Here is a 23,157-nt window from a genome sequence, read left to right as displayed (position 1 = left end):
TTGTACCAATCAACAAACCGATCCTCACAGCATCGTACGAAGTTGCTTACCTGATCGCAAAGCAGGGCAAACCACACACCATTGGTGAAACACTCATAAAACCAGCTGTGTTGAAGATGGCGAATATCATGCTGGGAAAAGCGGCTGAAGTTAAGTTATCCCAAATTCCTCTTTCAAATGACACCATCAGCGACAGAATAGAGGACATGAGCAAAGACATCTTGGCTCAAGTAATTGCAGATCTGATTTCAAGCCCGGCAAAATTCAGCCTGCAACTCGACGAGACCACAGACGTTTCCAATCTAAGCCAGCTTGCTGTATTCGTGCGCTATGTGAAAGACGACGTGATAAAGGAAGATTTTTTTATTTTGTAAGCCTCTTACAACAACAACTAAGGCAGCTGATGTGAAGAAACTTGTGGATGACTTCTTCAAAGACAACAATCTTTCGTGGGATATGGTTTCTGCAGTTTGTTCGGACGGAGCTCCAGTCATGCTGGGAATAAAGTCTGGTTTTGGTGCGCTAGTGAAAGCCGATGCACCACACATCATTGTTACGCATTGTATTCTGCACAGGCATGCGTTGGCAACAAAAACCTTGCCTCCAACTATTAAAAATTGTAGTGGAATGCGTGAACTATGTGCGAAATAGTGCTCTGAGGCACCACATCTTCAGTGAGCTGTGTAAAGAAATGGGCTCTGAATTCGAGGTACTTCTGTACCATTCTAACGTTCGGTGGTTATCCCGGGGGCAGGTGCTGAATCGTGTTTTTGCCATGCGTGTGGAATTAGCCCTGTTTTTGCAAGAGCACCAACATTGTCATGCAGATTGCTTCAAAAATTCTGAGTTCATTCTCATTTTAGCGTACATGGTTGATATCTTCGCAGCTCTCAATCATCTCAATCAGCAGATGCAGGGCGTTGGAGTTAACATCATTGAAGCGGAAGAAAACCTGAAGGCTTTTCAAAAAAAGCTACCGTTATGGAAACGACGAACAGAGAACGATAACTTCGCAAACTTTCCCCTGCTGGACGACTATGTAAGTAAGATCGAAGATGTATCTGGAATCGGAGACATTTCTGTACTCGCGGAACTGAAGCAAGCAATTGCCACGCACTTAGATGAGCTTGCAAAGTCTTTCGACGGATACTTCCCTACAAGAGAGTCATATCCAGCATGGGTGAGACAGCCGTTCACGTTTAGTGTTGAGACAGCAGATGTCAATGATGAATACCTCGACGAAATCATTAAAATTTAGCAGAGCCAGGTTCAACAGCAACTCTTCAGAACAACAACGCTCTCAACGTTTTGGTGTCAACAAATGGTAACGTACCCTCTTCTTGGTTCTTTCGGTAAAGTCACGTAGAAGGGAAGTAATAAAATAATAAAAAGAAAACATAATAAAATAATATAAAACATAATAAAATAATATTTTGTTTTATTTTTATTATTTTCTTACTTCCCTTCTACGTGACTTTACCGAAAGAACCAAGAAGATGAATCCCTGCAGTCACGAAAGCTTTAAATCGAAAGGTAACATACCCTGTTATTGCTAAGAAAGCCCTGGAGATTTTCATACCGTTTGTTACAACATATCTTTGCGAGCAATCCTTTTCGAGGATGCTGGACATAAAAACGAAGAAATGGAACAGACTTTGTTGCGAAAATGACATGAGAGTGGCACTTGCCAAGGTGAAGCCGCGCATTTCTGAACTGGTCTCTGAAAGGCAACAGCAGAAGTCACACTGATTTGCAGTAAGTATTCATTATTATGTTTTTGTGTGATACAGCTGTCGTGGCTGTGACGGTACCACCTGAAGACGGAAGCTTGTGTTGCCTCCGAAACGTCGTGATTTTTATTTTATTTTACTTCTTAATGTTTTTTACCGACGTGACTTTACCGAAAAAACCTAAGAATGTGAAAATCATGTTTTGCTGGTTTTGTTCTTTAAACACAGTGATGTTGATGCACGGTTCATTTTGTGCACCAGTAAAACATATACCTATGTTTTGAATTTGAAAAAATCATATTTTATTTTTCCAATTAAGAAGGGTTCGGTGAATGCGCATATGAAACTGGTGGGGTTCAGTACCTCCAACAAGGTTAAGAACCACTGCTCTAACGGAAGATCGCATCGATACGGGGAGCGCTCCACCTCGTCGGCATCCCCCTCCCCCCAGGAGGAATCCCAGTCGGGTCATGCAGGAGGCGCTCAGTGACCACCGCTCCAGCCTCCAGCAAGCCCGTGGGTGGCGCCGGTGGTCGTTGTAACGACGCCCCGCTGTGGTTTTGCGTGGATTTTTCGCTGCTGAAATAGTCACAGTGGCTGACGCCTCCCCCTGCCGCGTACTGACGACTCGTAGGGAGCATCGGCAGGGGCGTGATTCACGTCCTGGGTCGTTGTTTAAAATCAGAAAACGTCACATTATTGCGTTTTGGGCTCCTTAAAAAGCGCGCAAAAATAGTTTCCGGATTTCATTCTGAAGTCAGACCCCGGAGGCAGTTTGTGTGTGCGGGTTTAGCTCTGGAACCCGTCAATTGAGCTCTCTGGGACTCTGTGTGCTGTGAAAGGGCAATGGCCCAAAACGTCGCCAGTTACGCCCACGGTGGGGGGGACCGGATCCTGCAGATTTACGGAGCCGCATGGGGAACCGGATCCTTCTCACCCGCTAGGGGAACCGGATCCTCGCAGCCGCCATTTCGCTATCGCCTGGGCCTCGCCGCCGCTGCCGTCTTCGCGATGCTGTCCAACGCGCAGCTCTTGGATGAGCTGATGGGGCGAGACAGAAACCTCGCCCCCAACGAGAAGCGCTGCGATGTCCACTGGGACGACGAGAGGGTGAGGAGCAATGCGGCGCTTGAGATTCCAGCGTGTTTGTTCGCTGCTGCATGCGTGCGGCGGTGGCCAGGCCTGGGCCAGGCCTCGCCCCGCCGCCGAGGGAGCTCGCGGAGAGAGGTCGGCGTGGTCCTCGCGCCCCGCTGCGGAGTCGCTCCTGGCGGACGCGCCGTGTCTCCTGCGCGTGGTAGAGCCGTGGCGGCGGGGTGGTTGTTGGTGTCGAGCGGCTGGGGGGCGCCTCGAGTCGCCACGCGGCTTCGCGTGGCGAAGTGCCGAGGAGCTCCCGAGCTGCGCGTCGGCGGCTGTGACGCTTCCATCAGTGGGGAATGTGACGCCAAACGGCACCATTAGCGGGTATACTCAGGGTCGATGCGGTTTTTTTAATTGAGCAAAGTTTTAATAGCTCGGGGAACAGGCGATTAGGATGGAATCCAAAGAGTGTAGCGGTGCGAGGGAAGAGACAGAAGAAAGGTGCGTTGCGGCAGTTTAGTGGTTCAACCACTGGATGACGAAACGGGTAGACCGAGTAGTCCTCAACATTTGGAGTGGAATCGTTGACGTTTGCGAGAACAGTTACCATGGTAGTAGCGATAGAAGAGATGAGGTACACTGGGAAATATGTTAATATACTATGGTCGTCTGTGAACGTGTGCGCACGTATTAAAAGTAAATATGTATATAACATGGAATTTGTATGACTGCGCGTGCCTGTAAACTTGCAGGGCATGCGTATACTGTGAAAGTATTTATGTATGTAAGCTTATACGTGTTGTCAGTGTAACGATTCACTGATGTCGATTATCTAGCTTCATAGTGCGTTCAATATGTCAACGTTTTTCGTTGTGTGTCCTCATCTATTGGGATGGGTTTACGTGACTCGCGACATTCACAATCCTAAATGGTCATTTTTGCAGATAACCAAATAAACTGTAACCCCTCTATTTTTGCAGACACAACATCTAAAATATTTTTTTTCCCGATGTTCATGATTTGGCGTTACTTCCAAGTCTGCACCATCAAAATCGTCAGACAACAACTGGACTAGCGGCCTGGCTTCAAAATGAGCATTGGATGTTTTTTATATTGCAGAATCAGATGCAGCTAATAAAATGTGATGTGTGAATAAAAGTGGGTTGCTTCAATGAACAAATTCAATATATGAAAAGGACGTTTGCCCTCGTAGCGAGGCGCGACCGTTCATGATTTAAAAAAGGGGGATACGAGTATTATTAAAATTAAGTAAAAAACACGAATGATGCCACGATTGGAATCTGGACCGGTTTTTGAATGAAATCTTGAATTGTCACGTGAGATGAGTAGAACATTTCAGATCGTTAGGCTTCGTCGGTCCGAAGATATTAAGCGTGAAACATGTCAAGTTAAATAAAAGTCTAACAACAAGTTCGAACTTGTAATTTAACATTATCTCTGTCGATCCCTAACTGTATTGAAAGTCTCCTTCCCCGTGTACGTCATGTAGGTTATTCGATCATGATTAATTGTGTTGGTCACTGCAGTGGTAAAAAGGTGGCAGCCCTAACCCGGTCCAAATCTCATTCGCCACTGCTCTTAGCCATAGCCGGGAATCGAACTCGGATACCCGAAGTGCATAGTTGCCGTGTGTTATTAAAGCAGCTTAAACTCTCCACCAGCTCTCCCACACCAATAGTGGGGGGCAATTACAAATGTTCCATACCACCGTATACAGGATTAGAACACATGTGCGCAGATCAGGGTATAGCGCACATTTGCGTGATGTCACCTACATCCCGCTGTTGGTCAGGGTTTGTGCATGGCGACGTTACGCATATCCCCCACTTACCTAACTTTTACCTAGTAAGGTAAAAGTTAAAAGGTAAAAACAACGAGCCTACCTTTACCCTACCTTTTACCTTACCACAATACAATCACTCTACCCTTACCTTTTACCCTTTAGCAGGTAAGATAACAGGTAAAAAGCAATGAGCCTACCTTTACCCTACCTTTTACCCTTACCCCATACAAATTACCCGATTACAGGGTACTTCCTGGGGTACTACACATGACAAAGGTTTAAAACGGTAAATGCTAGGTAGAGCGCTTTATTCATATAGAATACTCTCCATGATTCCAATTATACACGCTTGTTGTCATTGTCGTATCCTCAAATCTTGTAACTAAATTTTAACCCACTTCCCAATGTGGTATCGACTGCAAACTTGGTATACTTATGTCATACTGATGACAACACTATATTCTATCATTAAAAATATATATTTTTAAACAATCTTTTTTATATGTTATGTTTCGGCTTGGGTCTAATTGTCCACGCTCAACTGACGTTGGCTGTAATTGGCCACGGCCCCTTCATGGCAAGCCACTTCCTGGAGTCGTGGAGTTTTGCATTACTCGTACATTTCATAAAAGCGTGTTTAAAAAAAAGTTTTTGGTTAATTTTACTTATTAAATGGAGGCCACGGACTGCGCCACGGAGCTTTTAGCGGTAAACAAGGCACCGTATTTACCGGGTAATACTTCGCGCTTCCTTTACCCTACCGGGTAATTCTTCCAAGCTACCTTTATCCTACCCTTTACCTTACCCCTTGGCATGTCGACATCTTTACCTTTTAGCCGGTAAAAAGGGTAAATTACCTTACCTTGCCGAGGCCTACCTCCACCCTGGCTGTATATGAACCTTATGGCGGGACCCCGGGGTCCCATAAGCCCCCGGCTCTCGCATAAACTGCGTTGCGACGTCATTTTATGTCTTGAAGGCAAACGATACGGCAATCTATTCCTCTCGATGAGCTCAACACGATGCGCTAATCTCAAGTTTCAAAGTTGTGTTTCTTTCTGCGCATTCGTCCTCGCTGCGCTTGGACGACATGACAACAGAATGATCCGCACCAGGTGGGTTGCGGCGTTTATGTTTGCGGGGGGACGGAGTCGCCATTAAATAATTACGATTTTGACTACCATTTATTCGGGAGCCCGGGGTCACGCCATAAGGTTCATATGTTGCACACATGCGTTACTAGGCCTAGTACAGTTTAATATAGACACTCTTAATAGCTATCGATACCCTGTTCCTGATGGAAATCCAAGCTCATAATGATCTTTTCTCATTTGCCAATGACTGCCTTATGGTACCATTGTTTTTTACAGTCTTGAGATATGGTTGCGTATAGACACCCATGTTTATTGTAATTGTTACACTTGGATTGTTTTCAGGTTTGCAAGCACTATCTGGTTGAGTACTGCCCAGCAGAGCTCTTCGTGAACACTCGAGCTGATTTAGGTAAGTTCAAGAGTTAAAACCTACCTTGCAGGGAGATGAAATGCACACAACCCGGTGGTTTCCAGCTAAAATGAGATGTTGATGTTTTATTTAAAAAATAAATTGCAAAATTACGTGGAAAGAATATTTAAACTGTCTCATCGGTGAACCTTCTTGATCAATGTAACCCATTGTTTGTTTAAACAAGGTAAAACCTGAACCCATTTGGTGCTCTCTTTGTTTTGTAAAATAACACTTGAATAATCCTTTGGATCACGATCATATCTGGCTGAGTACTGCTTTGTGGGAAGTCAAGATTTGCTCATCCTGTGGAGGTAGTTGCCTCCACTGTTTGACTATGTTCAATTGCTGCTACAGGGTTTCCATTTGAATTAAGGACATCACAATTGTTTAGAGTCGAGAGATATTTAGATATTTTTTACATATGAAAGTCACCACATTGAAGCTTTCCAAATCCTTGCTGTGAATGTAAATTTACCTGATAAGTGCTACCCAAATGCTCATCTGAGCATGGATATACTTCATCTTCATTTTAAGGCTGTTAAAAACGAATATTGCAATGTTTAAAAAGTACGAATATTGCACTGTTTAAAAAGTTATAAGTCTGATGCTGTGAAATGTCACATGGTGCAATACCGGTGTTTGTAATAGTTGTTATGCTTGTGTTGCAGGTCCATGTGACAAAATCCATGATGAGAATCTAAAAAAATTGTGAGTTTCGCATGCACACATGCTATTCTACCAACAACATATCGCTGTTTTTGCGGTGTGTTGATGGTTCCATGGCCAGCACTAGGCAACCGCCAATGGCCTGCTGTTGTAATTCTCACAGTATTGGCAGCCTTCGCTTGGAAAGTGGGTCAGCGAGCATCACATTGGGCAACATAAACTGGCAAAATATAGAATGCACGGATTTATATATCGCAGTTCTTCTGTGTATCAAATTTTAGGCTTAGAAAGTGTCAATTTATAGTTTTGTGCTTTAAATATTAATGTTTGCAGCCAAAGTTGCACAGTATATATTAATAAGTATAATTTTAAAATGTTCCCACTTTTGTGTGATGACATGCATAATCATAAAAACGTGAAGAAATATGTACCAAGTTTTAATTTATCAGGAATATTTGGCATTGCACATCTCCATTATCCTTCCAGTCACTGATTGAAATTCCATGTTGTTGTGGCACTCATCTCTATCCTTAAGTTACATCCATTGTTGACTTCCCACAATGTAACTTCCCTCCGTCATCTTACCTGCTTCAGCAGAATGTTTGTTTACTCCAGCTGAGTTTTTAATATGTCATTCTTGGATCTTTACTGCTAGTTCAACTGATCTATACGTCCCTGACTTCATAAGAGTGTGACAGATGTATATGGCCAGGCAGTACATCCAACTCAATCCTGGTCATGAGTGAGTTCATTATCTTTAGCCTGGAGTCTATAGAGCAATGACCATTTAGTGGGATGTCATTTGAGTGAAAATGATGACATGCCTGATAATGATAATTAATTCTAAAAGAGTGGAAAAGGAGCAAAAGCCTTTGACCAGATTTTGGGATTCAAAAGCAAAATAAAAGAATATGCCAGAACAAATGTAGTCTGCATGCATTGACATGTGCAGTTGTGTGTGTGCGTGATTTTGCACATACACTGAGCAGTCATTGCTTATGCACTGTTACATTCATGAAGACTTGGTTTTTTTCTAGCCACATAGTATCTGAACCTTTCCTTGGCTTAACCATAGGTTTTCAGCTTTAAATAGACATGCAAATAGCAAATGGGAGACATGTGGTTAGACACAGTGCTAGCCACAAAATTCACCTTGTGCGCAATGTTCATATGAACATCACTTTATTCTTGTGGTCTACGAGGTTAAGAGGGGAATGCATGTGTTGTGTGTGCATGCAGGTACGAGAAGAGCTCTCGCTTCATGCGCATGGGCTATGAGCAGGACTTCCTGCGCTACCTGCAAAGCATCATGGCCGACGTGGAGCGCCGCATACGAAGGGGTCACGCGCGGCTGGCACTTGCGCAGACCGGGGGGCCGATGGTTAGCAATGTAAGGGGCTGCTCCCTCACACACACACATACTACAGACAGCAAACACAGCCAGATGTACACATACACACATTACAAATAAGCACTGAACACCCCTGCCATGTGGCTCGGCGATAGATCCAGCAGATTTCAATCCGGAGGTTGAGAGTTCAAATGCTTTTGTTCTGGTAGTCCCTTAGCCATTGGGGAAACTCCTCATTCCAAGTAAACTACTATTTTCTTCTTACAAATGTGAAAACTCGTTATATCCACAGAGTGTTTATGGGTTTTATTACCTTAACTTACCAAGCATTGAATTACCAAAGAGCTATCAATTTCAATTGATAGCTCTTTGGTAATATATGGGGTTGCAGTGTTTGTTGGCAGTGGTGCACAAGCACAACAAATATTCATGGTTCTTTTTAAGGCAGTATTATTGATGAACGTTCAGCGTTATGTTAATTTATAACCTGTGTGCGAAAAAGGTTTTGTTAGTGGGATCTTACAGACTCAGGTTGACTTCTCATGATGACTTTTGTTTTTGGGTTGCTAGATTGTAAACTGGTATCTGTTTGTGGTGGCAGGTTTAACGACGCATTTATATTTACGTGATCTCACCCTAAATATCTTTATTGTGGATTTTCTCTTGCGGGTTACCGGTCACGGACAAAACCGATTTTAACAACCTTACATGTTTCTTATCTCAGCCCGGAGGAGCCTCCATGACCAAGAATGACGAGAAGATCAAAGTCCTGACGGAGCGCATTGAGGAGCTGCTGGACGACGTAAGCTGCAACGTAGCAGTATTGTCGTTCTACATTTTGCTTTGTGTTTACAGTTTAACGTCAAATGGGACAGTTGCATGTGGCAATTGATTTAACTGTCTAGAGATGCACATTTGAAAGTGACAATTCATTTGTCTCTGCCGAGTAAAGTTGAAGGGTGACAATGTGATAAACAGTTGACTGTGACGGCTAATTGACCTGTGTGAGCTATGTGGTTCATGTAACAGTAAAACTGTGAGATAGACAGCTGTACTTGGCATGGTTATTTTAAGTGTGATACATATTTGACCTTGGCATGCTTAATTCAGCTGCTGCATACATTTATAAAGTACTGTGTTATGTGCACGTTAGGCGGAGGGTTGCGACATTTAGAACTAACGCGATCTAACCCAAAAACCTTTATTATGAATAATATTGGTCACCAAAGCCTACGTGTTAAACTGATACATATTTACAGTCTGTTCTATAATACCACGTGTTTTCATAATAAAAATTGAATAAAACGCGATTGAGTGAACAGAACTACGCCTCGAAAATAGGAACCAGCAGTTGTACGGCTGCCTCGGTGTAGCATCACTCAAGGCATTCGGATGCTGCTGGATGCTTCTAGATGGTAGCCACGCGTCTCAACGTTTGTTCAGCCTGAATGCACACCTCGCATGTTATCGCGGATTGTCCTTTACCCTATATTATTTATTACAACACAATCATTCAATAACAGTGTTTTTCAGGAACACAACTATTGTGTTATAGCAGAACAGACTACATACATTGAACATTGTCTTTATCTAGATAAGGCTGAGACAAATCTTTTAGATTACACAATATGTACATTTAATTGCTCTATGGCAATAAATAGCATGAAGAAGGAAAAATGGGGCCATGTAACATGACCGGGAAAACAGTTTGGCCGACAGTTTTGAAACACACCGATTAAGGACCTTTAACGCAATGACAAATACTTAATTCTAGGAACTCAACGACTGACAAATGCCTCTTCCTCCAACTTGTGTCTGTGTTGTTTATAGATAGAGCAGATGGGCTGTGAGGGACGCGTGGAGGAGGCCCAGGGCATGATGAAACTTGTGGAGCAAATCAAGGATGAGCGTGACCAACTACGTGCCACCGCCTCTGTGAGTGACCCTCTTGCCTTCAGACCCAGACTCCCTTCCTGGCGAGGCCCTTTGCCAGCCTGGAGGGAGGTGGAAAACCCTCTGGCATTCAGACTAGGCCTAGGAATGGCCCAGTTTCATTGTACAATCAGTGCCACGGTATGTGTCCCCGACGGTTGTGAGCCATGATCCTTCATAGGGTTGGCCCATCTCAAATATAGAGCTAATGCTACAGGTTACCTGTTGAGTTTAAGTGTTCTTCACACATATTCATGAGTTTTGGCCTGCCAATCCGCAACAAATGTCCACATTAGGACCCTGCCTACACGAGTCGTTGAGGCTCGCAGAAGCGTTCGGAGCTGATGGGCACACCTGGGTTTGGTTTCCACACAGACGATCGAGACATTTGCGGCGCAGGAGAAGCAGATGGAGGTGTGCGAGGTGTGCGGCGCATTCCTCATCGTAGGCGACCCACAGTCGCGTATCGACGACCACCTCATGGGCAAGCAACACATGGGCTATGCCAAGATCAAAAGCACTATCGAGGAGATGCGGGTATGCAGCCCTTTCTTGTTTGCACCCTACAAAACAAATATGCCAATGCAGACATAACTCAAATGGTTGTACACAACACACAAAGGGCGATAAAAACATCTCTCCGTAGTTTGTATGCCATATGTTTTGGAAACAAATGCACCATATGTTGTTAAATTTGTTCTAACATTGGGGGGGAGATTTGTTTTTAGTTGATGATTCATCAATTAAGTCTGTTCATTGACTGAAATATATATCGACTCCTTTTTTATGGTCTATTATTGGGGCCCCTTTATGAATGACATCCACCCCCACATTTTGAGCAGCAGGTTGGCACAGTGGTAACATGTGTGCATTGCAAGAAGAACCTGGGTTTAATTCCGAATTCAGGTTCCGTTGTGTGCTTGTCAGTTTATGTTCCCACTGTTCTTTGGGTTTGCTTCAGGGTCTTGAGTTTCCCCTCCTCTAAAACACACAATGTAACTGGTGTTGGCCAAACATCCCAATGCTAAAGGATTACCTGCAAAGTACTCAATTGGGAGTACGTATAGCAACACTCCCTACTGTGAAAACTTGAAGGATGTTGAGAATCGGTGAAGCTTTCCTGGATAAACAAGCATAAATCAGTTGTGCGTTAGCATGAGCCAAGGTATCACACCTGTATGGACACACTCGCACGCTTCTCTCCTAAATGCAGGAGAAGCTCCGCAAGAAGTATGAAGAGCCAGAAAAGGAGCGCGAGGAGAAGCTGAAAAAGGAGCGTGAGGAGCGCGAGAAAGAGCGTGAGAAGGAACGCGAGAAGGAGCGCGAGAAGGAGCGCGAGGAGAAGGAGAAGCGGGAGAAGGAACGTGAGGAGAGGGAGAAGCGAAGGCGCGAGGAGGAGGAGAAGAAGGAGAAGGAGCGTGAGAAGGAGCGTGAGGTGAGACATGGTGGCTTGGGACATGGTGGTCAGGTCGTTTTGGAGTCTCGAAATGGCCTTGTCTGAGCACTGAACCAGCACCACAGATATCCTGAGGGTTTGCAATGGTAATGATCTGATTGGTCTCATCTGGTCATCAATGACTGCACAATTGACCATCCTGTTAAACTTGATTTTCTGCTGAAGTTACCTTGTTTCAGGTCCTGTGGACTAAGTATTTAGTTTATTTCCACGTGACAAACACTTTCCTCAGGTCATGTGTGGACACTACATAGTGGTTAATAAGAGGCTATTTAAGGGACATGACCATCTGTCTCTCCCAGCTGAATAAAATTAACCCTATCCACCTTTTTCTTGCATTATCGGTGCTGTATATCCAAATATATCCCAATGTCTCACTTTGTCACTTGTTTCTCTATTCCTCTGTCCCCTATTACTCTCCCTCTGTATTCTTCTCCCTTCACTGTATCTCACCTACTTCCCTCCCCCTATCTCTCTCCCTGTTTCTCTCACCCTTGCTCTCATTATTCCTACCACTCCCATTCCCATCTAAATATATCTTCTCCCTAATAATCCCACTGTCGCTTTCCCTCGCTCTACTTTTTTACATATTGCTCTTCCATTTTTGTTTCACACCCTTTGACTCTCTCCCTGCCCCTCTCTCCGTTCCTCTCGGTATCTTCTGGACATCTTTGAAAATACTGGATATCTGTGAAAAAGAGCTTTATAACCCATTGGATTTCTCCAGTATAAATACATATTCTGATTCTTCCTTATATATCCCTCCCTTCTCTATCTCCCTCCCTCACATCCCTCTTATCTCCATCCCTCACTTCTCTCTCGCTCTGTCCTTTTTCGCATTTGCATGGTATACATGGCCTTGGTGGAAGGTGGGTTGGGGAGGAGGCCTGATGTCAGTGCATATGACTGGACCCATCACTGTGGGATGTGGGTGACATCATCATGCGGATGTGCGCGGTGATGTCACCACCGCATGCGCATTTGGTCATGTGCGAGCCAGAAATCCAGGCAGGAACCTAGCCAGCAAAACTTTTTCTAATATAGTATTAAAAGTTGGAAATAATGAACCATGTTAGAAAAAGTTTTATGTCTGAATCCATGGTTGGATTCATCACGTGCCCAAGTATTTGTGCACGATGGTGATGTCACCGTGCTCATCTGCATGGTGATGTCGCGCACATCCCACACGGTTGAGCCGGGTTCCTGCATGCTGACATCACGCTAACCTCACCCACCTTCCACCTCAGATGTGTATCCCGTGCACATACCAGAGAGGAGAGAGGGAGGTGAACGAGGGAGGTGAGAGAGGTAGTCAGAGGGAGAGATGGAAAGGAGGTACAGGCAGAGAGTGAAAGGGTGGGAAACAGAGGAAAGATGAGAGCGAGGAAATGTGACAGTGGGAGGATTGGGAAGAGGCAAGTGAGATTGAAACGGGAAAGGGAGAGGTGGGAATGAGGAGAGTGAGAGGTGAGAGAAACGGGGAGAGAGATGGGGTGGGGGGGTTCAATTGGATGAGATAGAGTCGAGGGACGATAAGAATAAAGAGGGAGGGAGAGCTAGAAGTGGGAACATGGGAATAGAGAAACGGACAAAGCGAGAAATCGAGATAAATTTGGATATACATTGTAGAGAAGGTAAGAGAAAGGTAGAGAGAGATGGTCATATAAAAGTTTTTCTGGATGCGAGAGACGGAGAGTCGCATCCAAACGAAGTTACAGTTCCTACTTTTTAATATAAATAAAATACGTTGTTATGAAGATAAAGAACACCTTAGATTTTAACGTTTTTTTGTAAACCTTTATTTTTGTAAGGTGCTTGATTTTGTGTTCCATGTCCCCTAAGCTGGTTGCAAATTCTTACCTAGTTCGCCTGCTTAATTGACATATGCATTGAGTTTTTTTTTGTTATTTGTGTTTTTTACAACACTGCCAATGCAGTATCGCCAAATAATCTGTTGCATTTAGGGGAGCGTCATGGACCGGGCTGCCCAGACATGAAGGGAGGCTGGAGATTTGTTTGCCAGTGTCGTATTCATGTGCTTTGACCGTAATGGTTCAATAATGTGTATCTGTGTTGCAAAGCGGCGTTAACAAAGCTGCCGAGTGGAACCTAGGCTTCCATGCAGCATGTTTGAAGAGCGTTCTTCACGGCTCACGTGCTGATCTCGTCACGTTCCTCATCTTTCGCTCGTGTTGTCCGCCACAACACCGCCTCCATTGCAGAGGGACAAGGACCGGCGGCGGCGGAGTCGGTCGCGGGGCCGCCGCAGCCGCTCGCGTGACAAGCGATCTGCACGCTCCGGGGAAAATCGGCGTTCACGTAGCCGCGACCGCGACCGCCGGCGCAGCAGGTGACGGCCGCTGCTCTTCATTCACATAGACCGACTCGAAATAGAAAGATCATTCAGATGAACAAGACCGATTGAGACTAGATGAAACCAAATCTTGCATTTATCTGGAGAAGATTGAGAACAATCATAAGTTTCTCGGTTTTTGTTTGCCCCCCCCCCCAAAATGTTGGTGCAGGTGTTCATTTAGAACTTTTTAATGGCTAACTCGAAATGGATAAAATAAAAAAAAATCTGAAAATCATAATCTTAGGTTGTGTGACCTGTAACGTTTCTGAAAATAAATACGTTTTTTGGTTTTATTGACTAAAAGTTTGTTTCAGGAGGTGCTGATCCCAATTATAAAATCTGAATTTGTTTGGTTAGTTTATAAAAAAAGTCTGCTAAATTCAAGATAATTTTCAAGTGCACTATCGGTGACTCGTACATACGGGCGTGTTTTAAGTCTAATATAAGTGTGTATGTTTAAATTATTTTGCACCGTACATAGCCAACCATGCTAATTGGAGGTATGGGGGGGAAGGACAACAAACGGAACACAAAAAGCAGTTTTAGATTTAAAAGTGCATGGCTCCAGTGGCTTTCTAATATCGGAAGGAAGAGCGTTCCAGACGGCCACAGAAGCGCATCTGAAAACACGCGATACAGTGACCGTCTCTGTTCGATGGCTCGCCAAAAGTCTGATTTGGGTAATGTGTTTCTAGCTAGAACATCCCCTCGTGCAGTACTCATCTTAATAGGTGCTAACGAACAACACGCAGCCTGTAGACTAAACAGGGGAACGTGTGTGTGATTGTGTGCGTGCACGTCCTGCAGGAGCAAGGACCGGCGGAGCAGCCGCAATGATGACAAGAAGCGCTCGCGTAGCCGTGACCGCAAGCGGCGCTCGCGTAGCCGGGAACGGTCGTCGCGCGACATCGACTTGCGCAGCAAGGACAAGGATCGCGAGCACAGCAGCAGGGAAAAAGATCACGAGCGCAGCAGGGACAAGGAGCGCAGCAGCAGGGACAAGGAGCGCAGCAGCAAGGACAAGGAGCGCAGCAGCAGGGACAAAGAGCGCAGCAGCAGGGAAGAAGATCACGGGAGCAAGGACAAGGATCGTGATCGCAGCAGCAGGGAGGAGGAACACGAGCACAGTAGGGAGCGAGGCAGTGGCAGCGAGAGGGGCAAGGATGGCAGCAGTAAGGAGCACAGTAGTAAGGAGGGCAGTGTCAAGGAGGAGAGTGCCAGCATGAAGGAAGGCGGTGGCGGCAGCAGCATCAAAGAGGAGAGCAAAGAGAGCGAGCCGGAGCAACAGAAGGGGAGTGAGAACCTGCTGACAGAAGAACCCACGGAGAAAGAAAAGGAGGAGAGCTCCAAGGATAAAGGTGCTTTTACATTCGCTTATCATAAGTGTCATGAATGCCGGGTGCCAAACTTGGTGACAGGTGAATAGTGCCTGGAACTTGGTCTACCCCTTGTCAGTGGAGATGAGCACTCCCATATTGCTGAATGAGGGAGGCAATGAGACTGGACTACACCTTCAGAATTATATGATGGAGACAGAAGCACTCATTTGTTGTAAATTACACTCCTTGCTCTTAATAAGCATATGGAACCAATTATCAGGAAATTCCTAATTCCCTTATTGGTGGCCGTAACCCCCATGGAAAGTTTACTGTTGACTTCCAACAAAGTGATATTAATTTGAATCACCTCATATGGGTGATGGGCTCAATTGAACAACCCCCATTCGTTTATTTGAGCTCACAAGTTTCCACTTCTGCATCGCCAAATAGTTATTGTATACACTCGTGGACTATGTTATCATGGTGATACTTGTATCTTACAGCATGTATGCCTACTCCACTTGGGTTTGTCACCTCTACATGGTTAGTGGACCACATGCTATTACATTTTATTATTCAGGAAAGGCTCACGAAGTATTACATCTGTTGCAGAAGGTACCTTCAATTGGATGTTTGGCAAATTTCAAAAGTAATTTGTGGAGGTGTCATTATACACCCCTTCCACGGTTCAGTTACAAGTTTAAATTACATTTCACGAATCAATGTTTGTTCTTGCTTGTTGCATGTATAGTGTATACAACGCTGTAAATAGAATATCCAGATCCCTTTCACCTGGTTAAATAAGTAAATTTGAACTTTAGTTCTTCCATGCACAAAGATGATGCATGGATCATCAGCATAAGAATTAATTAATATTGTTATACGTGGGAGGAAACCAAGTACATCAGAGTCCCTTTTATACAGATGGGTCATTAGCCTACTTGCCTTACCCCTGTTTACCGCCCACTTCACAAGCCACACAGTTTTCGGTTTCTGCATGATCCACGAAACCCCAAATGCCTTATTTTGAGCAGGACAACGCTCCCCGTTGAGCGACCATTACACGCTCCCCTTAGCAGAAGCGTGTGGATGCATGACGTCGACTGATGGAGGTTTGTGTTTTGTTTGCATCTCGCAGAGACGGAGAACTCTGGGGGGGAGCTCAGGGACGTGGGCAAGAAGAGGCCCCACAGCGAGAGTGCCGGTGTGCCAAGCAACAGCGACGTTCCGTCCGACGCCAAGAGAGTGTGTGTTAACGGGAGTGAGGAGGAGACGGAGGCCGCCCCTGAAGGTGACACTCACCCCAATTAGACAGTGGTCTGAGTAGCTCTCCCAGACCGCCGGCAGGGTGAGTGCTTTTCATCTTTTTGCTTTACCGTTATCACTCGTGTTTATTTTTGCTTAATTTGTATTTTTTCCACGCAGTTTCTTAAGAATGGGGAAAAAGGAAAATAAAAATTGGTGACACTTTTTTTTTTAATAAAGAAACGACTGGCTTTGCAAAGTGTAACCGAAGCGTTAATCAGCGTTTTGACCAAGTAAACATTTAAACTTGGGTGCGATTTATTCCACTGAGCCATTCATATTTACAAAGGTCCTGGCTTCAATGCACCCTGCCTCTGATTTTTTTTGTGCGCCGGAAGATTTGACAGCGAGCAATTGATGGTCCAGCTGCTGCTTACATGCCAGTGATGACTACCTGTGTGGGAAGCCAACTTTCTGCCTGTGGTCTCTCCTGAAGGTGAAGCACAGAAGGGAGCGTATCAGGCCTGCCGTGGCACAAGCTAGACTTGTCTAGAGGGTTTGAAGATTCTAGGTACCTGTCATGCCCCTCCTGTGTCATCCATTTCTAAAAAAACACATCACTCAAAGCATTGCCTCCCTTCTGCACTCCCCAATCAGTGTTGAGTGTTGTGTGTGTTTGCATCAGTGTTTGTTTTTTATATTTTCTTCTTGCTCTTATTTGTTTCTGTCCAGTAACGTTGCAGTATGTTGCACATTTCTGTAACCACCAAAATGTTTACAGTGCAGTTTTGTTTGCACACTGCCAGCTACAGAGCATTACACTATCTTGTTGCTTTGTTGGCCCAACATAATTTAAAATTATCATTGAAATCTTAAAATGTTTGAAATAACGATTTGTAATAGCACACATGTAAAAATTTGCCGACAATGGCTTTGTCTATTTTCTCTTATCAGTCCCCCCTGACTTTAACGATGGCAATGAACCCAGGTAACTCTGCCTAGTTAGGTGAACTTACCAGCATCACGGCTAGAACCTTTACTGTAATCAGATCACCAAAGGTACGAGTAATCCCACATTGCTTTGTTTTCGGTGTGTATTCGGTTTTCAATAATTTTGCATGTACCTCTTGATTATTTTCTATGATTTCATTTATTGAATACTAGGAAATAATTCCAAAAATTATATTAGGTGAAATTATCTTATCAGCAGCTTGAGTTGATGCGAGGACAAGATCAGACAACATCAAGATTACACAATATAGCCACATTCATAATTCTATTTGCATGGTTTTATCATAAAATAAACTACATTATTATGTTTTATTGCAAAGTACAGCAAAAGCTCTGTTATCTGACATCCATGGGGGAATGGAGGGTGCCAGTTAATAACATTTTTGCCAGTTATCTGACAGTTATATTTATGTTTCGATTTAAAGCTATCATGACTGCAGGGATTCATCTTGGTTATTTCGGTAAAGTCACGTAGAAGGGAAATAATAAAATAATAAAAATAAAACATAAAATAATTCTCATGACGAGGTTCATTCAGACGCTGTCTTTCCGACAGACCTGTTCTTCACCTGAGGGGGACGGCTGCGTGAGAATGATTTAATAATGTTGTATTTTTTTAATTTATTTTTTTCCCTTCTACGTGACTTTACCGAAAAAACCAAGAAGAGTTATATTTATGGTTCACATTTTCCAAGCACATGCAACTTTTAAATAAAAAAACTAAGCCTACATTTTAACCATGATATAAGAAAATACTATTTTACAGATGTACACGCCAGTCAGTTGTAGAGCATTCTACGTTTTGTTAAATTTTTATTTCATTTTTTACCTACGTGACTTTACCGAAAAAACTAAGAGTATGAATCCTTGCAGTCACGAAAGCTTCAAATCTAGAATTTATTCTACGTTGATTGTAGAGAAGCAGTGGGGCCGTTTAGAGTACAGTATACCATGGTACAGTACTGTCTGTACAGACTGCCGCTCCACTAGCGCCACCACTTGGCAGCCACATGAAGCTTCTGTAAACGACAGATCTACGATAAGTGCACGGCAAGATGCCAGTTGGCTGTCAGGATTTTTCCAGATACGTGAAGGAAGATTTGTATTGCCTTCTATGACAGACGCCGTTTAATAGAGCATTCCGATTGGCAAAGTGCTGAATAACATAGCTTTTGTTGTATATCATTACATTCTGTCTGAAACTCCGAATAATTGGTTATCAGAAACTGGAAAATAATTAAGTCACCCAACACTGACTCTTGTCCGGTTGCATCACAACCCGTTTTACTGTTACATTACATGCCACGTTCAGCATGGATGCTGAAGAGCTAAAGGCTCGAGCCACCAGAGAACACTGTCTTCCACTTGAGAGTGAGTCTTGGGGGGTCTACAGTTGAGTCCTGCAATGCTGAAATTAATTCAACATATATAATTTAGTTTTTATACACCTGATTCTGATTGTTTCTGGCAGTTAATGGATTGACCACTGAGGTATCTCACAGCAAGGGTTTTTGGTGGGTCAGATATTTTAGGACACCCATGAGATCTCTTTTTAAATGTTACCATCTGCTGGAAATCAGACATGAAGACCCCGGGTAATTATGAGCAGCAGGACACTTAATCACAACTCAAAAGGAAAGCGAGTATGTGGTGATGCTTAATTGTATTGGTGGCACTTCGCCAGCAGTGGGAACGCCACATTGCCATATGTCACCATGGCATGACTAGTATTGACTTTATGCAAAGTACGAATTTGATCAACCGTAGGGGGGAAGATGGCTCGAGTCAACCCTTGACCGGCATTTGAATTCAGGATCTTGTGATTGTGATTCACGTAATTTAAATGTGGCCATCTTGGCTGTATTTTAACCCAAGTTCTCAAAATGTTGAGGTTGACACATTTTACTCTTAAGTATAAAAGTCAAAACGCCACTTTTAACTCTTAGGTTAATATGTAATTCGTGCAAATAAGAAATCCCATCACCCAAGCCGTCAAGACAGTGATGTTCACATCTGTTGCAATTTCCATTTAAATCTTGAAAATACTCTTTAGAAATTCCATGCAAGTGAACATACTTGCATATCTGGCCATCCTCAGTGTCGACCCATGTATTTTAATTTAACTTCACAAAAAGTCAGCATTGTAGTGATGAGGCATCTCAAGTGATTGCACGATGAAGAAGTTGTGTTTTACACAACATTGCTAACTGTTACGTTGTGTGCGTTTGTTTTAATCCTTACAGCAGTTGATGTTATTGTGAACAAACGTAGCATCATTCAGGCCTGACATGTTTTCATGGCGTGCTGCTCATTTCCTGGCATAGATTTTGCATACATTTGTGGTGTGCTTGGCTCACACTCCCTGCTTGGTTATAGTATAGAGTCAATGTGTCTACATGCTCAAGTGAGTATTGCGGGGCACTGTTCTCTCTTGGCAGCCCTTGGCCAGCATTAGAATTTCCACATCATGGCAGTGGCCATTCTCATTATAGGGCACCTCCTGTTGACTTCCCACAAAGTAGTACTTATTTGACTGATTCTGGAAAAATAATGAGCTAAATCGACATGACAGAAATCACGACCTTCAAATTTTTGATCACTTTACCAACAGCACCACTCAGTTGGATAATGGTCAAGTATTCAATCAGTGGTGGAAGTGCCTTATTCCTATAGCAGTGACCAATCCAAGGTTCAATTTTATTCACCTAGCTGTGAACACTTCTGCATTACTCCCCAGTGGCAGTCTTTTGTCAGTTATGATTTTCAACTCCTGACCCGGCGCCATTTGTCTTGCCCTGAATGACCCGTTTGTGAACAATTTTCCACTGCTAGGGGAGCAGTTGCTCACCAACACTGTGTGTCACCACTGAGACATTGTTGTTGATGATGATGCTAATGATGATCCTGATGCAGCTGTGTGTCCTGCTCAAATGCGTTTTGATTTTCTTTACGACTCGGCCTGGCAACTGTAGTCACCCCGGTAAATGAATAATTTGCTTGGCCCCCCCACCACGAGCAGCAAGCCTTGTGCATCGCTCGCGTCGATGTGAGCAGCCCGCAATGTTAACAAGATACTCTCTGTGCAGGTATTCCAGAGGTACCCGTTTATAAGTCTATCCCGCCCGTACGCCTTGTGTTGAAGCCCAGCTCAGTGTAGCTAGTGACAGAGCCGCTGCTTGTGTGTGTGGTAGCCGTGTTATTGGTTTCTTATTTTTGTATCATTCCAGTGACCTTCGGTGACCAGTTAGTTGATTTGTGAAAAGACCTCTTGAAAAGGCACCTTGGTGCAGTGGCTATGCCTTAATATATAGTGCATTACTGCATTAAAAGATATGAGTAAATAATAATATATTTTATGCGATATGCATTTTGAGTATTTCAATTATATCAAAATAATTTGGCAGATTTAAATAATATAAGGAATGATAGCTGTTGTGTTTGGGAACTGGAATGTGACTGTTTTTTCTGGCAAAAGCACGTTTGCTAACTGTAGCTTAATTCTTTTGAATGTCAAAAACTTGATTACGCTACTTGGGAAAAGGTTGAAAAATAATCCTTTGAAGAGGTATATTAATCATTACAGTACTTGCTAATGCATGTGCATGTTGCAAATCACGTTGATAAATTAATCAATTCCTCGTTACGATCTTATTTATTGGCTTGGGAATATTGTAGATTGCTTTGGTGTATATCCACTGGGCTCTACCAGTCAATACTATAATTTGCTTCATATGTGACAGTATGTTATATTTGTATCTACACTGCAGCCAAACCCGCCAAACAATTGTGCTAACTGACTGGCAGATGCAGCGGCATCTGCCAAAGTAAGCGACCTGCCAGGCGTGCCCAACAGAAAACCAGCTGGGAAAAAACGTGGTTTTGCCAGAGCCAACATTTCTCTCGGAAAGCAGTCACAAGCGTTCGGTTCTAATTATCCAGCGCTTCTGTGTTTGAACAGCGCACGGAGTGGAAGACTCGCCCGACCACAGCTCGACGCTTAGAAGATTGCCTCCTTCCCCCATCAAGCCTCTGCCCACCGGTTACGAGGTGACCACAGATAGCCAACCAGTCGTCGTTGAGTGTATTTGGCGGACGGTGCATATCGGGTCTGATGCATTAGACGTGCCCAGTAATGCTCTAAAACCGTCAACCACAACAACCTATCACCATATAACGTCCATTTCACCCCCACTCGCCTCGGTGCATACGCTTGAAGTTTTGGGGCTAAACTGGGTTTGAGTTTATAGATGCAGCAGTGAATTGTTATGACTTTTGTTAATTTTTAAAGCCTTTTTAATTTCTATTACCAATATTGCAATTCACTGATTGTAATGCACGAGCCTGTAGACCTGGTCCTCCCACAATTAGGGGCTTTCTGAACAGCGCTGCTGTTCACTAGCGTAGGCCTCTTGGTGCCGTTCAAAGTCTCGCCAACCGAGGCTGTCGAAGGGCACCCTCGTGGAATCTGGTGTTTGTCGATTCACCATAGAATCTGGTGTTTGTTGATTTGTTATTTTTTGTTTTGTTTTAATATGTATCATCCACGATGTGAATAAATACCGTTTGCAAAAAATATAATTTCTGTTGTACACAGAGGTGGCGTGTTTATTGTCTTACCAGATGCGAGCCTTTAGAGATGGTTTGTCTTTTTGCAAGGTATTCAACAAAAGAGCATTGTTGAAGTGGCCTCATGTTTACACCACTGAATGGTGATCATCAATTAAAATCAATTGTAACGTTAATTATAAATGCATAAAATAATGTGTGAGAACCAATTACTGTAAACGATCTGTATTTTGTATAATTTTACATGACGCCTGTGGCCACGAGGTGCTATAATGTACACACCATGTTAAATGACTGGATTCTTGATCTGAATTGCAAACCCCACATCATGACAATTCATTCAATCGCGTGGCAGAGAATTGCTACAGGCCTACACAAAAGCGTGCCCATCTGTTGGTATTTCTGAGCCACTTCTGGAAATTCCACGTATCCAATATCGACACTGGCAATCGGTGTTGGTGGCTTTACGAGTGCCTTTTTGAACGTGTATTCCAGTAATACCCAGATGTACGTTTGCCCCCCCCCCCCCCCTTTTACGTTTCACAAATATCATCACTTGATTAATACCACGACGCGATTTGCGTCGCCTCGACCCACACGTCGCTGACATCGTCCTTTCTCGTGTCCAGCGCCTTCAACTCTACCTACCCTGTACACAAACTACTTTGTGTCGCGTATAAATAAATTGACTGTATATCAGTCCCTCCAGAAAAACGAGGAGTTTTTTGGTGATTGTTGCGGGCAAAAATCGTTGATTATGCGGCACGTTTTCTTAAAAAATGCGATGGAATATGCGGGATATTTATGCAATTTTATGCGATTAAATTGCGGGAACTTGCAAAAATTGCGGGAACTTGCAAAAACTGCGGTTTGATGAAAAAGAGAAAAAAAAGTGATTCCCCCAACACCCTATTCACTAGGCTACTACTTTAATGTAAAGAGTCATTTCTTATTACTTCCTATGATAAGCAAGCATACTACATCACAGAAAGTGCTGGGAATATTTAAGTTCTCATCTTGTTTTATTTCAGACCTTAACAAACAGATGGCTCAAACTTACAAAACATTGAGTCGAACAAGTTCTGTAGCTTTACAAAATGAATATGCTACAACTTCTGTAAAAATGAATAAATAAAAT

The 23,157-nt window shown here is 43.6% G+C and overlaps 1 protein-coding gene across 4 annotated transcripts; it reads left to right on the top strand.

Moving 5' to 3' along the window:
- The first annotated feature begins 1,503 nt into the window (after nt 1-1,503).
- Nucleotides 1,504-22,031, top strand: LOC144730412 (uncharacterized). 4 transcript variants are annotated; one of them, XM_078611235.1, is made up of 13 exons: nt 1,504-1,755; nt 2,675-2,840; nt 6,048-6,114; nt 6,786-6,825; nt 8,023-8,173; nt 8,859-8,936; nt 9,965-10,069; nt 10,442-10,603; nt 11,280-11,501; nt 13,745-13,872; nt 14,686-15,236; nt 16,336-16,488; nt 21,412-22,031. In XM_078611235.1, the coding sequence occupies exons 2-13, from the start codon at nt 2,742-2,744 to the stop codon at nt 21,690-21,692; spliced, it is 2,037 nt and encodes a 678-aa protein (XP_078467361.1). In that variant the 5' UTR covers nt 1,504-1,755; nt 2,675-2,741; the 3' UTR covers nt 21,693-22,031. The 4 variants fall into 4 exon arrangements, with proteins under 4 accessions (XP_078467361.1, XP_078467360.1, XP_078467363.1 ...); XM_078611234.1 differs by lacking the exon at nt 1,504-1,755 and having other exon boundaries at nt 2,657-2,840; XM_078611237.1 differs by lacking the exon at nt 1,504-1,755 and having other exon boundaries at nt 2,657-2,840; nt 16,336-16,545.
- Nucleotides 22,032-23,157: the final 1,126 nt, after the last annotated feature.

The sequence above is a fragment of the Lampetra planeri genome, chromosome 35, assembly GCF_965212315.1.
Source record: "Lampetra planeri chromosome 35, kcLamPlan1.2.h2, whole genome shotgun sequence".
NCBI classification, from domain to species: Eukaryota; Metazoa; Chordata; class Hyperoartia; order Petromyzontiformes; family Petromyzontidae; genus Lampetra; species Lampetra planeri.
The sequence above is the reverse complement of the archived record's forward strand: the minus strand, read 5'-3'. Positions and strand labels throughout refer to the sequence as shown.